We start from the raw sequence: 17,319 nt of genomic DNA, 5'->3' as shown, positions 1-17,319 counted from the left end.
AAAATTTCTGGCTCTGTAAAAATCAAATCTTCAGTCATCTGCTCCTGGCGATGTAAATAGAAAGGTTTAAAATGACTCATATGAGGAATGCTGCTCATTAAAGTGCAGAGAGAAACTAGACAGGGTCTTAAAATGAGAGGAGACGCCTGGACAATGCCAACCAACAGCAGAATAGAGAAGGAAGCTCTCGGGCCATGTTGCCTCGGTTTGTCGAGATGATCAGGATGCTCCAGGCTGAGGTTTGGTGTCTTTATGGTGTTCTCCCTGAGCTTTATATTCACCTGTGTAGGTGGGTCCAGGGTCTAAATTGTGTATCTATCAGAAGGAAACTCTGACCTCGTCTGTTAGCCTAAAGCATTTGATCAACACATTGACATAACCTCAGTGTCTACCGCTTTCTGTAAGAAAACACACAAACACAAAAGAGAAGGTAGAAGGAAGCATCCAGCCAGGATTTCAAAATTGCCTAAAAATGTCTAGGATTTGGCTATCCTCATATTGATATGCTCTCTACAGTTAAGATTATTAATTCTGTGTATTTGATACTGCGCATCAGTTTTCATTTGTAAAGCTGTCTTAATGTGATTATTCTGGCTGAGAGCACCCACTTTTTTACACATTCTCACTCTCACTCACTTGCCCGCTTGTTTGTTCTCTGCGTGTGCGCTGTATGCATGTGAAAAAGATTTACAGATTGCTCTGCAGTTAGAAATATCAATACTGAATGTACACTTTTAAAAAGTATGTTCCCCAACTCTGCAAATTATTAAATACAACACTTGTTTCATCAGACTCGCACTTGCCACGCATTGTCATTTTTAACTGAAATGTTGACTATATCGAGACAACATCAAATATACTATGTTTCAGGGATATTTCAATCTAAAATCTTGCCTAGGGTGCCCACAGAGTCGGGGCCGGCCCTGCTATTTATTTGGGAAGTACTCATATTTGGACCAGTGACTCATTGGCGTAGATTTAGGTAGGGATGGTAGGGACATGTCCCTACTAACTTTCAGTAAATCTGAAATGTCCCAAACAACATTTGGACAATTTTACCACACAGAAAATACTTTAACTTTATAATATGTTTTTTATTTTCATTTTAACAACTATTAAGGTCCTTAGTATAATTATTCATTTGTAAATTATTGTCCTGCATCTTCTGAAGATGCGCATAAATGATGTTATCACGTGGAACCAGTTACTTTTCTCAGGGATGTTCAGGGTGCATCAATCACAGTTGTTTGTACGATTTAAAAAAATATATTTTCTGTAAATTACAAAGATTTCAATTGGTACCTAATGTCCAATCCTTGAAATTAATATATTTAAACAAGCATACTTTTTGTGTACAAATGTTTCCTGTCTAAGTCAAAAATATCCAGAGTTCTGCATGCAGCTCAATGGAGGATTCTGCTATTTTGGCTGGAATAAACGCCCTCTTGAGGAAGACACCTTAAAATTTTAATGATTGTGCCAGAGGTGCAGGATTTTAAAATGCTATAGTGTAACTCCCATTAAATGTTTTATTTTGCACATTGGAAAAGAACATCGGGATAGATGGAAAAATAATGTTTTGTCAATAAAATAAGGCATTTGTGATATAAAATGCATTAGTTGTAGGCTAAGCCTGAAGCCTAATTTGTTCAGAAGGTACATATAAATAAGCAAAATGAGAAAAAAATAAAATAAATATGTGAGAGTGAGGAGATTTGGAAAGCAGAAAGTGGGGAAAAATGTCAATGCTCCATTCTGCCCATAATTTGTTTATCTTGTGATGTCATTTTGCACATATAAATTGTTAATTTACTCTAATTAAGTTACTCTACCCTTTGTTGCTGACACATTATCCAAGTTTATAGCATATCACATTTTTCCTCCTGACCGTACAGCCCTAGCGGTCAGTTCTTAATTTGCTTATTCTTTAGAAATTCTTTTAAAAAAGGCTAATATTTAATATGGAGGAGGCAGAGAAATAAGAAATTAAACTTGTTATATGAGGTAATAATGTTATTTTGCCTATATTACCAGACTGACTGTCTCACATTTTCTTGATACCAACATTTTTAAGATTATCTTTGCAATATGTCTCTACCAACTTTTAAACCAAACCTACACCCTTGCAGTGATTTAATGTGAGAAAAAGAAAATATGAAGAAAGCTTTTGCCAGAACATTTGTATTTATTCCCATATTGCTGTTAATTAAAGAACCTTTTTATTAGACACTTTCAGAATGCAGACCTTTTTACTTGAGAACGTTTTTGGCCTTTTTGCTGGGAGAGCTTGGTGACTAATTTTGTTTGAGAAAAAAAAAATAATAATACATTGAGCAAGGTCATTAGGCCTACTATCAATCCACAGCGAAACTATTATTATCTATTATTACATGTTACATTGCGTATAAAAATGTCATAGTGCAGCTTTCATGTCATAAAATCTTCTTTTATTGTGATTTGAAAGTGTCAGTGTGTTGATGTACCAAAATAGATTATTTTCATTTTATTTTAAAAAAACTGGCAGGAGATGAGGGCCCCTGCGGACACGATAACATAAAGTAATAAAAAGGCATTACTTTTTCATTCAGCATACTTTTACATTTCTTATAGTCTTGTATTTTATTAGGAAAACTAAAATGTATAGTGTGTAGAATTACATAAGTGTACAAAAGTTTGCAAATAAAATAGCTATTGTAATGACCCGACTGAACTGAACGCGTTTTATGGTTTGCACTCTGCGATAAAAGACATCACACCCCTCATCATTACAATGGTATGACCGACATTAGGAATTCAAATCAAAATGAGCTAGAGGGGTGACTGTATTTTATCAACTTGCACATATATTGTAACACGAATATATTTTTCACCAGTCAAAAAGTACTCGATAATATACAACTCATTAAATTTCCTAATAAGTGTATTAGATGTATAAAGACTCATATTTTCTCGATTATCGACCCGATATTACATTCTCACTCCCCTGAAATCGACTGATCCATTGTTCACCCCCCCCCCACCCCCTTCTTCGGCGCATGCGCAGTAACGACAATCTCTTGCCATTCGGGAAAATTGCTTGTTGGGTTCGGACCTGCATTGTTCTTTGGTTCAAAAAGCCGTTTTTTATCTGCATTAATTTCGGTAAGCTCTCCATTTGTTTCAAACACATCTAATAAACGTATAAAGATCAAGGTTGATTCGTTGTTGGTGTTTTTGATGGATGGCGCATTTTTTGGCTCAGGTTGCGATCAGCTGTTTAAATCATGACGGTGGTGCTCGCGACCTACTAGCAGCGAGATGGGCTAAATAAAAGAACCCCTTCATTTTGTTTACATGTCTCCTTTTTATGCAATCAAACTGCTACCATTTAGCTCGTATGTATATCAGATTAACAACAATTACGGTATTTGTCATTTTGAGAGGGCAATTAGGCAGTTTAGGCCTTAAATTAGCCGGTTAGCTTAGCTTCAGCGCGAGACCGGCGTGTGAGTTGCAGTTCAGGGCCGGTTGCAAACAAACAAAAACGAAACAAAAGCCTAAATTAATTTGTAATTTTAAGGCTTTGGTTATTAAGAGTTAGCAGCTGGTAAGTGACGGGGTTACCAGCTGCTTCCCTTAAAAATGAAACTTGAAAACAGTTATATAGAATTATACATCCAAACACTTAACTTTTTTTTTTTTTTTTCTTCACAGGTGTCTTTTATGAATAATCAAAAGCAGCAAAAGCCAACGCTTACCGGCCAGCGTTTCAAAACTCGGAAAAGAGGTAAGTTGCCTACAGGAACGCATTATAATAGCTTTTTGGGTGTCTTTTTAAAAAAGTGCTTACCTTCCATTTGAAAAATTTAACTTTTTCCTTTCTCCACAGATGAAAAGGAGAGATTTGACCCTACTCTGTTTCAAGAAAGTATCGTTCAAGGCTTGAACCAAACTGGCACTGATTTGGAAGCGGTTGCAAAGTTCCTCGATGCCTCTGGCGCCAAACTCGACTACCGCCGGTATGCTGAGACACTCTTCGACATCCTGGTGGCTGGAGGAATGCTGGGTAAGCCACTCTTGGAAAACCTGGAAATGTCAGGGAATTATAAAAAATGGTGCTTTTACATCATACTGATTGTCTTAACATTTTCTTTCCAGCCCCAGGTGGTACTCTATCTGATGACATGACTCGTACTGAGTTCTGCCTCTTCACGGCAAGTGAAGACCTGGAGACCATGCAGGCTTACGCTCAGGTATTCGCCATTACCTGCTACCTGGCCGTCCTATATCTGGAAGTAGTCTTGCGCATTTGAGCTTCTTCTGAATTTGATATCGCCATGACTTGTCAGGTGTCCAAATATATATATGTTTCGACACGCTTTTCCTCGTTGAACCTTGTAGGTTTTTAACAAGCTGATCAGGCGTTACAAGTACCTGGAGAAAGGGTTTGAAGAAGAGATTAAGAAGGTAAAGAAACAATGGTTGATCAAATATGCGACTGTACCGAGGATTTATTTGCGGTTCAAGACCTTGACTTTTTCTCTTTCCCTCAGCTGTTGCTGTTTTTAAAAGGGTTCACTGAGTCAGAGAGGAATAAGTTGGCCATGCTTACTGGAATCCTGCTGGCCAATGGCAATATATCAGCCTCCATCCTGAGCAGCCTCTTTAATGAGAACTTGGTCAAGGAAGGTAATGCGAAATTTTGTTTATTAGTGTATTGAATTTGCAGTACTTTCCGAGTGAAGAATTTGTAAACTGACTTGTTTCATTGCAGGTGTGTCTGCCGCCTTCGCTGTGAAACTGTTCAAATCTTGGATCAACGAGAAAGACATCAACTCAGTTGCTGCTAGCCTGCGTAAAGTTGGCATGGACAACAGGCTGATGGTAAATATCATACCTTAGGGTGATTCTCACAAAACCTGTCAAGAAAATGTCCTGGCCCTATTTTTATCAAAAAATAAATAAATAAATAAATACATTGTAAAGTTTTTATACATCATAGTAGTACTCCCTTAGTATTGCCTTTTATTTGAGCTGATTTTAATTTAAACCATTGTAATATATATATATATATATATATATATATGTGTGTGTGTGTGTATATAATTTTGCTTCATAGCATTTTGCTTGATTTCTGCTATCAAGTCCCAATTAAAAACTTTACACTTTTTTTCCTACCTCTATTTTTATTTTTTTTAATGTTATTTTTAGATTAGCTTTATATGGCTGTTTTCTGTTGTTCAGTTTTGTTTTCTTTCTATTTTAAAGCGAACTTGAAGTGTGGGAAAGGCGCTTAATTTAACATGTTAATATTATACAGTTGACTATTGCAGTAATGAACCATTGAAAACAAGTGAATATTAAAAGTTAAATGTTTGGATGCATTACGGTAATTAGAATAAGGGGGTAAAATTCCTTTTATTTCAAATGATTTGTAGTTTAATTTGGCGCAAATTATTTTAGACAGTGCAATGGACAGATGTCACACTTAAGGGCTCCTGGTTGTAATAATAAATCACAAAAAATCATATCATCAATGTTAGAGTACACAGTATAATCACTTTCCCTCAACAAACGCATGCAGTGTTGCGATTTTGTATTGAGCCAAGAGGTCATTCTCCGAGGAGTCTTCTATTGGTCACATCTTCTCGTTATTCAAATTTGCAGGTCAGAGTTCACCAAACTTGAACTCTAAAGGGGGTCGCATGCCGGATATGTATGGCAGACAACAAGGCACGTTCAAAAATTTGAATTCATTATTTGCTATGAAGGTCTGTCAGCGGTGCCCAGCTATGACTCTGGAGGCTGCTCAAAATTCTGCAGTGCAACTCGCATGGTTTTCTATTAAATTCAACCCAAATCGTTATGAAAGTACATTGATTATTTACTGTAGCCATCACTGGATGATATATTGTGTAAGTGTATCTTCCATATAGCCTACACCATGTATGTTCAACAGGGGGTCCACGGTGATACCGCAGGGGGTCCGCAAATTATTGTTTGAGCCACCATTGGTGGCATTTGTAATAATCACTCGCACGTAAGAGACAGGAGTATGAATTATCGATGTGTTGAAGTCCTTCGCAGCTGCATGCCAAATCTTAAATTGTGACTAAACAGCGCTAGTCAGCAGAAGCGCACAGCCCGGACAAACCCTTCACCCGACCACTGCTCATCACGAGCCGCTCAAAGCGTGACACATCAGGTTAAGCAGCGCTGCAGTGGAGGGTCATGTGAGAAAACGCGTCTGCTTTGCATTGGTCACGCTGTGTGGTTGAGCAGATGACAAGTCAGCTTTCAGAACAATAGCGTACTTGCCTGGTGTAAATAAATAGTTACCGCTGAGATTATCAAGCTGGCATACATGGTCCTTAAAGTTCCACACACACGAGGGTGACTCAAATCAACATAATTCAATGTGCACTCAGTCATTGTTTTCCTCATTACAAATTTTTACTCAATGAAATCAACAGTAATTTTAAAATATATGTATAAAATCGATCATTCACATTAGATGAAGACTCCATTTTAGTAACCTTATAAAAGTTGTTTTATTCTGCATGGACAGGGTCTGTCTGTTTTTCTGTCTGTCTGTTTTCTTTCTTTTTGGAGGAGGTTTGGCACAGGGGAATTTAAAAATGTCACTTCATCTCAAAAATGTTGCAGACCCTGCTGTACATCCCTGCTGAAAAGACCAGCTAAAACCATCTTAAGCTGGTTGGCTTGTTTTAGCTGGTCGCCCAGGTTGGTCAGTTAGTTTCAAAGGTGGTTTGAACACTTTAACTGGTCAGGCTGGGAGACCAGCCAAGACCATCCTGACCAACAAAGACCACCCTGGCCAGCTAAGACCAGCCTGACATGCTAAAAAAAAAAAAAGTGTTCAAAACCCCTTTAAAACCAGCCTGACCAGCTGTGACAAGGCTGGGTGATCAGCTAAAACCAGACAACCTGCTTATGCTGGTTTTAGCTGGTCTTTTCAGCAGGGCAGCATTTAATGATTATTTCAATGGCTTTGCAATGCAAACATCATGAAGTATACATACAATAATATGGTAGCCTACCATCCACGTTTTTATAGGCATAAAACGCAACACTCAGTTTTATACAATATGTAACTGGGGACCCTGCTCCATCTCTCTACCCATCAAGGGGTCCTTGGCCTGAAAATGGTTGAAGACCCTTGGCCTACACAATGTATTTTCACTTGCAAGTATGTTGTTTTGTGTGTTGACGACTTGAATGAAACATTCGTATAGAGAAATTGCATAAAACACGTCATCATTTCTAATTGTTCAGTTTGACCAGTTTCATTCACTAACCTGCAAACTCATCAATGTCACTTTGTTCATTATTGAAGTACAAAAACCTTCATAACATTTGTGCCATGATTAGATTCACATCTTTGGACAGCCTCCTGCACTACATCAACACGTCCCATCCTACCTGTGACACTTCTCGTCCAGTGTACAACCAGATTTATACAGAGCAGAATGCTAAATTTCTTCGCATGAGCTTGCATTAACGGGTGTACTGCGTTCTGATGTGTATGAATGGAAGCGAGTGGAGTGCGAAGTGTAGCGTGACCACAACTTTAGCCCTGAACTTTCGATGCAGCATTTATTTTGGGTGTTAAATTTTATTGCATTGTTGCTTCAACATGTTTTTTGTGTGTATATATAAAGCTTTCTATTATTATTTTTTTCCTCCATTTTCTCGAGTAACTTTGAGATGTGCTCAAATGTAACTGGACTCTTTACCTCTCAAAACAGGAGCTGTTCCCTGCCAACAAGCGTAGTTGCGAACACTTCTCGAAATATTTCACAGACGCTGGGTTGAAGGAGCTCTCGGACTTCGCTCGTAATCAGCAGTCCATTGGAGCCCGCAAAGAGCTTCAGAAAGAACTGCAGGAGCAGATGTCCCGTGGCGAGACCCTAAAAGACGTGAGTAAATGCCGTCACCATATCTCTTATGCCTTTTATATTTAGTTTACTTAAGATTTCAGTATATTAGTTACCAAATACACAAGGTAAATTAAGTGGAATTAACCCTAAAACAGGCAAGAGTGGTAAATGATTAGCAAACAATCATTTCATGTTACTTTTTATATAATTTGGATTTAAGTAACAATTAAGGAATTTGAAATCTTTTATATAGATTATATTTTAGATTTGATGTTGTATTTCCCAGGATATGTTGCCCTATTAAGGTACAAAAAAAGCCAAAGTCATCAATATTTCTGTTTTTTGATGCAAAAAATAAGTTTCTGATGTCCCCTCTTATTTTAAAACATATCATGTGTGTGTGACTGAGAAAAATTAGCTTTAAGGTTGCATGTATGACGTGTAAGTGTAATGTATATGTGCAATATTGTGGATTAACTCTTTTTGTTCCCTCAATCTGGAAACATATTTCAGGGGATACAGACACTTCAAAATGTGTTAAATAACAGCATGAACAACATTTTCTTCTGAATCTTAAGACCAGGGTTCCCGCAGGTCCTTAAAGTCTTAATGTCTTAAATTCAGTTTTCAAAATTTAAGGACATAAAAAGTCTTGAGGATCTTAAATGGTATAGCAAAAGTCTTAATTATCATTCAAAGAGGTCTTAAATTTAGGGACAGAAAACAGGAATCGCAATATGACCGAATGTAATAAACTGGAAAAGGCTGTGATTTAATTAAATCTATAGTCTTTATGCGCTCCACGTTTCAAAGTGAAGACGTGGCACTGTTGCACATTCTCCAAGCACGCAAGGAGCTCATGATAGTGTTTCCAGCGGTTTCAGAGCAGTTCAAAATCTGTTAATTACTGCTTATTTTTGTTTTATGACCATGTTTATTTTACAGTTTGTATATAGTAATAAGTTGTAGATGTTTGTAAGAGTGCATATTTTATTTCCCTTATCTGTTTTTGAGCAACTGGGTGTACAGACATTTCAAAATTAAGAGTCCCTGGCTTGTTGACAAGTCCTGCGTTTGCACCAAATCTTTTTTGTTTTTTATTTTTGGTTATTATTTGAAATTTGGCTTATTGTTACCACTGTGTCTGTGCCCATCACAGTAAAAACAATTCTAAGAACATTTTTAACACATTCAATATATCAATTTTAAAAACTAATGTATATATGTAAACTCGTAAATTCTTATTCGTATGTCAGAATCAGAATGAGCTTTATTGCCAAGTATGCTTACACATACAAGGAATTTGTCTTGGTGACAGGAGCTTCCAGTACACAACAATACAAAAACAGCAACAAGACTTTTAAAAAATAATTAAAATTAAATAAAATACCCTGGCAGAATTTGTGGCATTGATTTTGAAAACAGGGCTGATCATGCAAAAAAAAACAACCACACCGTCTTTATACAGAGCAGCCTGTATTTCTCCTGAGGTTACCTGTGGGTTTTTCTTTGTATCCTGAACAATTCTTCTGGCAGTTGTGGCTGAAATCTTTCTTGGTCTACCTGACCTTGACTTGGTATTGAGATCTCAGAATTTTCTACTTCTTAATAAGTGATTGAACAGTACTGACTGGCAGTTTCAAGGCTTTGGATATCTTTTTATATCCTTTTCCATCTTTATAAAGTTCTATTACCTTGTTACGCAGGTCTTTTGACAGTTCTTTTCTGCTCCCCATTGCTCAGTATCTAGCCTGCTCAGTGCATCAACATGAGAGCTAACAAACTCATTGACTATACACAGACACTAATTGCAATATAAAAAGCCACGGGTATGGGAAATTAATCTTTAATTGCCATTCAAACCTGTGTGTGTCACCTTGTGTGTCTGTAACAAGGTCAAACATTCAGGGGTATGTAAACTTTTGATCAGGGCTATTTGGGTGATTTCTGTTATCATTATGATTTAAAAAGGAGTCAAACAACTATGTGATAATAAATGGCTTCATATGATCACTATCCTTAAGACATTTTTTTTTTTTTATTTGCATGATCAGTCATATTTCCAAAATTTCACAATTTCTGCCAGGGTATGCAAACTTTTGAGCACAACTGTATGTGTGTGTGTGTGTATATATATATATATACACACACACACACACACATAGGTAGTGCAAATCTAAATACAAATCAGTTATTTACAGTGCAAGGGAATGTAATGGCAGAAGAGGTAGGATGTGTTGGATAATAAAAAGACTAAGCTGTGTATTGCACATTAATTATTGCTCAAGGGGCAGTTTTAACTGTTCACGAGATGGATAGCCTTGGGGAAAAAACTGTTCCTGTGCCTGATGGTTCTGGTGCTCAGAGCTCTGAAGCGTGGGCCAGAAGGCAACAGTTCAAAAAGGCAGTGAGCAGGGTGAGTGGGGTCCAGAGTGATTTTTCTTGCCTTTTTCCTCACTCTAGAAGTATATAGTTTTTGAAGGGGGGGCAAGGGGCAACCAATAATCCTCTCAGCAGTCTGAACTGTCCTTTGTATTCTTCTGATGTCTGATTTTGTAGCTGAACCAAACCAGACAGTTATTGAAGTGCAAGGGACCGACTCAGTGACCGCTGAGTAGAACTGTATCAGCAGCGCCTGTGGCAGGTTGAACTTCCTCAACTGGCAAAGGAAGTACAACGTCTGCTGGGCTTTTTCGCAATGAAGTCAATGTGGGTCTCCCACTTCAGGTCCTGTGAGATGGTGGTGCCCAGGAACCTGAATGACTCCACTGCTGCCACAGTGCTGTTTAGAATGGTGAGGGGGGACAGTGTTGGGGAGTTCCTCCTAAAGTCCACAATCATTTCCACCATTTTGAGCGTGTTCAGCTCAAGGTTGTTTTGACTGCACCAGACAGCCAGCTGTTTAACCTCCCTTCTGTATGCAGACACATTGTCATCTCAGATGAGGCCGATGACAGTGGTGTCGTCTGCAAACTTCAGGAGCTTGACAGAGGGGTCCTTGGCAATGCAGTAGGTGGTGTAGAGGGAGAAGAGTAGTGGGGAGTGCACACATCCCTGGGGGGCACCAGTGCTGATTGTACAGGTTCTGGAAGTGAATTTCCCCTGTCTCACAAGCTGCTGCCTGTCTGTCAGAAAGCTGGTAATCCACTGACAGATAGACGTGGGAACAGAGAGTTGGTGTAATTTAGTTCGGAGAATAACTGGGATGATGGTGTTGAAAGCCGAACTGAAGTCCACAAAAAGGATCCTTGCATATGTCCCTGGTCTGTCCAGATGTTGCAGGATATGATGCAATCCTATGTTGACTGCATCATCCACAGACCTGTTTGCTCGATAAACAAATTGAAGGGGATCTAGAAAGGGTCCAGTGATGTCCTTCAGGTGGGCCAACAACAGTCTCTCAAATGACTTCATAACCACAGACGTCAGGGTGACAGGTCTGTAGTCATTAAGTCCTGTGATTTTTGGTTTCTTTGGGATGGGGATGATAGTGGAACGATTGAAGCAGCATGGGACTTCACACTGCTCCAGTGATCTATTGAAGATCTGTGTGAAGATAAGGGCCAGCTGCTTAGCACAGGATCTAAGACATGCAGGTGAAATGCCATCTGGGCCCTGTGCTTTCCTTATCCTTGGTGTTTGAAAGACGTGGTCACATCATCTTCACAGATCTTAAGTGCAGGTTGAGTAGCAGGAGGGGGGATACAGGAGGTGTTGGTGTTTGTGTGAAGTGAAGGTCGGAGTGGGTGTAGGGTGTGAGATTGGGCCTTTCAAATCTACAGTAGAACACATTCAGGGCATCAGCCAGTTGTTGGTCCACCACAGGGTTGGGGGTAGGAGTCCTGTAATTCGTAAGTTGTTTCATGCCACTCCACACTGATGCAGGGTCGTTAACTGAAAACTTGTTTTTCAGCTTCTCAGAGTATCTTCTTTTAGCCACTCTGATTCCCTTATTCAGTGTGTTCCTGGCCTAATTATACAAGACTTTATCCCCAACTCTGTAAGCATCCTCTTTGGCCTGACGAAGCTGCCTGAGTTCCGCTGTAAACCATGGTTTGTCATTGTTAAATGTTAAATAAGTCCTAGTAGGAATGCACATATCCTCACAGAAACTGATATATGATGTAACGGTATCTGTGAGCTCGTCCAGGTCTGTGGCTGTAGCCTCAAAAACACTTCAATCAGTGCAGTCAAAGCAGGCTTGTAGTTCCAGCTCTGCTTCGTTGGTCCATCTCTTTACAGTCCTTACTACAGGCTTAGCAGATTTTAATTTCTGTCTGTAGGTTGGAAGAAGATGAACCAGACAGTGATCAGATAGTCCCAAAGCTGCTCTAGGAACAGAGCGATATGCATCCTTTATTGTTGTGTAGCAGTGATCCAGAATATTTCTGTCTTTGGTTGGGCATGTAATGTACTGTTTGTATTTGGGCAGTTCACGTGTGAGGTTTGCTTTGTTAAAATCCCCAAGAATAATAATAACTGAGTCTGGGTATTGTTGTTCCGTGTCTGTGATTTGATCAGTCAGCTGTTGCAGCGCTGCATTCAAACACGCGTTTGGTGCGATATACACACTCACCAGAATAAACTAGGAGAACTCCCGCGGTAAGTAGAAAGGCTTACAGTTAATAAAGAGTGCTTCCAAATTAGGACAGCACATCTTTTTTAACGTTGTTACATCTGTACACCAACTTTCATTGATGTAAAAGCATGTTCCACCGCCTCTCGTTTTCCCCGTTAACTCCACGATGCGATCTGCTCTGAACAGCTGAAAGCCCGGTAGATGTAATGCGCTGTCTGTAATGGCTTCACTCAGCCAGGTTTCTGTGAAGCACAAGGCAGCAGAGGTTGAAAAATCCTTGTTTGTGCAGGTGAGATGTAGTTCGTCCGTTTTGTTAGGAAGATAGCGGAGATTCACAAGATGAATGCCTGGCAGCGTTGTTCGAAAGCCCCGCCGATGGAGCTTGACCAGCGCGCCTGCTCGTCTCCCTCGCCTGCGTCTCATAGCGCGTTTAAACAACACAGCCGCACCTCCGACTAAAATGTCAAACAAAACATCCGAATATTAAAAATCCGGGAAAAGATTGACTGGTATATGCTGTCGAATGTTCAGCAGTTCGTCTCTGGTAAAACTGACTGGAACCAGGTTACTAAACACAGGACAAACAAACAAAAACAACAAAACAATAGAAGCGCTCCACACCGAGGCGGCCATTCGTGGCGCCATCATGATGTATTCATGATACAACATGTGTTGATATATTGGTAGATAAAGCAATTTTAATATGATTTGTTATGGACATACCATACTAATTTTATTTGATCAAGTCTTAAAAAGGTCTTAAAGTCTTAAATTTGATTTTAAAATCTGTGCATCATCCCTGTAAGACAATGTTCAAAACTAATATTAGCAGTTTAATTTTATTTTTTTTTACTGAAGAAAAGTAAGATTAATATATAATTATTTTCACAAAGTCAGCATGTCATGCACCATGGTCAGCCATGTTGGTTTTAGGTTAGAGGTGGATTGATAGTGGATTAATCAACTGATAGTTTTTAAAATTGATACTGAATGAAAAAATAACACAAAGTAAAATAGTGCTGAACTTTAAAATAAACAGTACTGACTGAACCATGAAAATGTATTGTACTTTTTTTAATGAAATATATAAATAATAATAAATATATATAAACTAATATTCAAATTTTGAAGTCAGCTGATTTAAATTGATGTTGTTTCCTTAGTCCACAAGAGGGAGCAATAAATACATAAACCATTCAGCACCTTTATATTATTGCATAGAACATTTTTATCCTGGCTGTTAAAAAAGAGCATTTCATTTTCAGCTAATGTGCATTAAATAAATACGTTTTAGTAGGTGGGTGGGGGGGGGGGGTTGGGTATTGGGACGCACTGATGCCACAGTATGCCCCAGACTCAAGCTATAATAACAACGAAATAGCACTTTGTTTTTTATTCAGTACAGTTGTATGTAGGGTAGCAATATTTACAGATAGCAGTGGTATTTGGCTGAACTCTGTGGTGAAGTGGCTCAGAATATGAGCTCAGGCCAGGGGCTGTACAAACAGACGGAACACAACAGACTGGAACCGAATACGAGGATCTCGAGACACACATTTCCAAGTTGAACAAAGCATTTAAGCAACTCGCTTAATCTGAGAAACGCTTATAAGAGAGCAAGACGCAACGGCCAAAGACCTCCACCAACTGTAAGGGGCTGTTCACACCGAACGCTTGTCTTTTTTAGCTCAAGAATGTGATCGATGAAGTCATCGTATTACAGTGAGAACATTTTTTTTTAGATTAAAATCAGATGTGTTTCTGATTTGTTTATACGTGTCTCTCGGCTGCATGAAGATATTAATTTGCTTTCACGTGTCAAAACAAACACCACAAGGCATCAGTGAAGTGAGTTTTTATTTAGCCTCTAGAGACCACTCTCATACTGTATAACGACAGTGGACCCTTCCCACCAGCACCGGACGCAACGGGGGAAAACGATCGGTGTGGATTTTGCCGATGACCAATAGTTCCAGAAATCTGTTATAGGTGCCGATTAATCGGCAGAACCGATGTATCGGTCGACCTCTTTTAGGTCATGCTTGCTTAACGATCACAGAAAATTTGAACCATGTCATGTGACCCACATACTCAAAACAGACCCAACTATGATAAATGATAAGATTGGGTGAGAGAACTTATCATACCCCCTATAAGAAACTAAAGATTATACATCTTGTGGTGCACATTGCCTGTTTTAGGGTTAAGCTAGACACTTTTTACATTTTCCCAGTTTGTCTAGACACCAGTTTATATTAGAATGAGCTTGGTAGATGTTATGGTACATTTTATGCTTAGCAATTTGTGGCTGTGAAGAATGCTAATGTGTTTTCTCTTGACGTTCCACAGATTATTACCTACGTTCGCGAGGAGATGAAGAAAACTGACATCTCGGAGCAGACAATGATCTGCATTGTGTGGACCAGCGTCATGAGCTGCGTCGAGTGGAATAAAAAGGAGGAGCTCGTCACCGAGCAAGCTATCAAACACTTGAAGGTGTGAATGCAGCCCAAAGGAAAATAATCAAAGAATATTTTACCCACAAATTTGTTTTGCCACTATGGCTAGCGTGGCTTAGTTGTCAATTTATTTATTTTTTATATATGTTAGATCAAGGGTCTTCAACAGGGTGTCCGCAGTGGTACTGCAGGGCGTCCGCAAATTATTGTTTGATCCACCATTGGTGGCATTTGTAATAATCGCTCACGAGCGACAGCGGAGGAGGAGGTTTGGCACAGGGATTTACAGAGGAATTTAAAAATGTCACTTCATGTCAAATGTTGCAGACCCTTGCTGTACATCCCTGCTGAAAAGACCAGCTAAAACCATCTTAAGCTGGTTTTAGCTGGTTGCCCAGCCAGGCTGGTCAGTTAGCTGGTTTCAGAGGGGGTTTGAACACTTTTCAGCTAAAAAATGGTTCAAAACCCCTTTAAAACCAGCCTGACCAGCTATGACCAGGCTGGGCGACCAGCTAGAACCAGCCAAACAGCTTATGCTGGTTTTAGCTGGTCTTTTCAGCAGGGCAGCATTTAATGATTATTTCAATGGCTTTGCAATGTAAACATCATGAAGTATACATACAATAATATGGTAGCCTACCACCCACGTTTTTATAGGCATAAAACGCAACACTCAGTTTTATACAATATGTAACCGGGGTCCCGGCTCTGTTTCTCTACCCACCAAGGGGTCCTTGGGCGGAAAATGGTTGAAGACCCCTGTGTTGGACCAGTAATTTTGAAAAATAAAAAGACTATGAAAAGTATATGCCTTCTTTCAGCCAAACTTCCAGATAGAACTTTTATAAAACTGACTATGTGTTTTCCTTAAAGATAGATGGTGGTGATACATAAATGCCTGCAACCCCTTGTTCTAAACTAAAAATGTATCTAGCTACTAGTTGTAATTTCTGGTAACTCACTTTGCAGCAATACAGCCCACTGCTGAAGGCCTTCACCTCCCAGGGCCTGTCTGAGCTCACCCTCCTGCTGAAGATCCAGGAGTACTGCTACGACAATATCCATTTCATGAAGGCCTTCCAGAAGATCGTGGTTCTTCTTTACAAAGGTGTGTCCTCTGTACCTGACCTTTTCAAAACAATGCACTTAAGCCCAATGTCCATTGCACAGTGATATTTTTTTTACAAAAATGTTGCCTAACTGGTACAACACTGTTGTTTATGTCTGTGTTTGAAGTTGAATGGTTTGTTTTTATGGCTAAAGATTTTCATCTTTTTTTTTTTTTTTTGTCTACCTGTAGCTGATGTTTTGAGCGAGGAGGTGATTTTGAAGTGGTACACAGAAGCCCACATGGCCAAGGGAAAGAGCGTCTTCCTCGAGCAGATGAAGAAGTTTGTAGAATGGCTGAAGAACGCTGAGGAGGGTAAGGAATTCATTTTGTATTTACCCTGCTAGTGTCTAATTTGTTGCCACATATTTTTATTCCCATGACTTCGCTCATTTATACCACTGTCTATTTCAGAGTCTGAATCTGAGGAAGAGGAGGGAGACTAAATCATGTCAACAGAATGTTTTGTTACAGAAGTGCTTGTCTAATTCCCACCCTCTTTTCTTTTTTCTTTTTTCTTTTTTTTTTTTGCCGCTTTTTTTTATTTCCTCGATTCTACCTCCTGTTTTTCCATAACATTTAGATGTCATTTAAGGGCTTAATATAACAAATGGTTAATTTTAACAGATTTTTCTAATATTAAGGTTTACACTTAAAATAGCACAAAAGTTGTGGTCAATATTTGTAATGATTTACTCAAGGAACTTTTAAGTGTTGACAGTTAGGACATCTTAATTTATTATTATTGTTATAATGATTACTTTTAGAATTGACATTCCATTGAATTAGATCAGGCTGCCTTGTTTGCTTTCAAGATGCCCTTTTCTACATGGTATTGATGACCTTATGCCCCATCATGATCATTGTCCAGAAAGGAAGAGACCTCTCTCATCGTGATGTTATTGCCAAAGGTTTAAGTCCTGCTCTCATAACATCCATCAGCGTTCTGTTTCCCGCCTATGAAATTGTACAGCGCTGACAACGAATTGCTTATCACCCCATAAAGACCCTTAAATGACTCCTGACCTCTTCTCTATGATGTATCTCCATCTTATGTCACCAATTTCTTTAATCTAAATAACTAATTGACTTTTTTTAAGAAATAAAAATCAGAAGTATATGCTTTGTGTTCTACTTGCATTCTGCTATTTTTTTTTATTTTTTATTTTTTTTGTTTGTTTTGTTTTTGTTTTTTTTGTTCGTAGGTCCACCATTTTAAAGCTACATTTGCAATATGTACCGCCAGGGGGCACTACAAAACACGTCTCAGTATAAACTACATGATAAACATGT

The 17,319-nt window shown here is 38.9% G+C and overlaps 1 protein-coding gene across 1 annotated transcript; it reads left to right on the top strand.

Annotated features, from left to right (window-relative positions):
• Positions 1–3,052: 3,052 nt before the first annotated feature.
• LOC127438782 (eIF5-mimic protein 2-A-like) lies at positions 3,053–17,146 on the top strand. Its single transcript, XM_051694632.1, has 12 exons — positions 3,053–3,141; positions 3,694–3,766; positions 3,869–4,045; positions 4,138–4,232; positions 4,381–4,446; positions 4,533–4,668; positions 4,754–4,863; positions 7,749–7,919; positions 14,809–14,955; positions 15,888–16,026; positions 16,219–16,341; positions 16,441–17,146. Exons 2-12 carry the CDS (start codon positions 3,703–3,705, stop codon positions 16,470–16,472), a joined length of 1,260 nt encoding a protein of 419 aa, XP_051550592.1. The 5' UTR covers positions 3,053–3,141; positions 3,694–3,702; the 3' UTR covers positions 16,473–17,146.
• The last annotated feature ends 173 nt before the right edge of the window (positions 17,147–17,319 follow it).

This window comes from Myxocyprinus asiaticus, chromosome 50 (assembly GCF_019703515.2).
Source record: "Myxocyprinus asiaticus isolate MX2 ecotype Aquarium Trade chromosome 50, UBuf_Myxa_2, whole genome shotgun sequence".
Classification (NCBI taxonomy): Eukaryota; Metazoa; Chordata; class Actinopteri; order Cypriniformes; family Catostomidae; genus Myxocyprinus; species Myxocyprinus asiaticus.
The sequence above is the reverse complement of the archived record's forward strand: the minus strand, read 5'-3'. Positions and strand labels throughout refer to the sequence as shown.

Bases quoted from the DNA above. Each gene is read 5' to 3' on its own strand.
- LOC127438782 (XM_051694632.1), top strand. From the start codon at position 3,703: ATGAATAATCAAAAGCAGCAAAAGCCAACGCTTACCGGCCAGCGTTTC. The intron at 3,767-3,868 runs GTAAGTTGCCTA...CTTTCTCCACAG, and splicing joins TTTCAAAACTCGGAAAAGAG to ATGAAAAGGAGAGATTTGAC. The intron at 7,920-14,808 runs GTGAGTAAATGC...GACGTTCCACAG, and splicing joins GTGGCGAGACCCTAAAAGAC to ATTATTACCTACGTTCGCGA.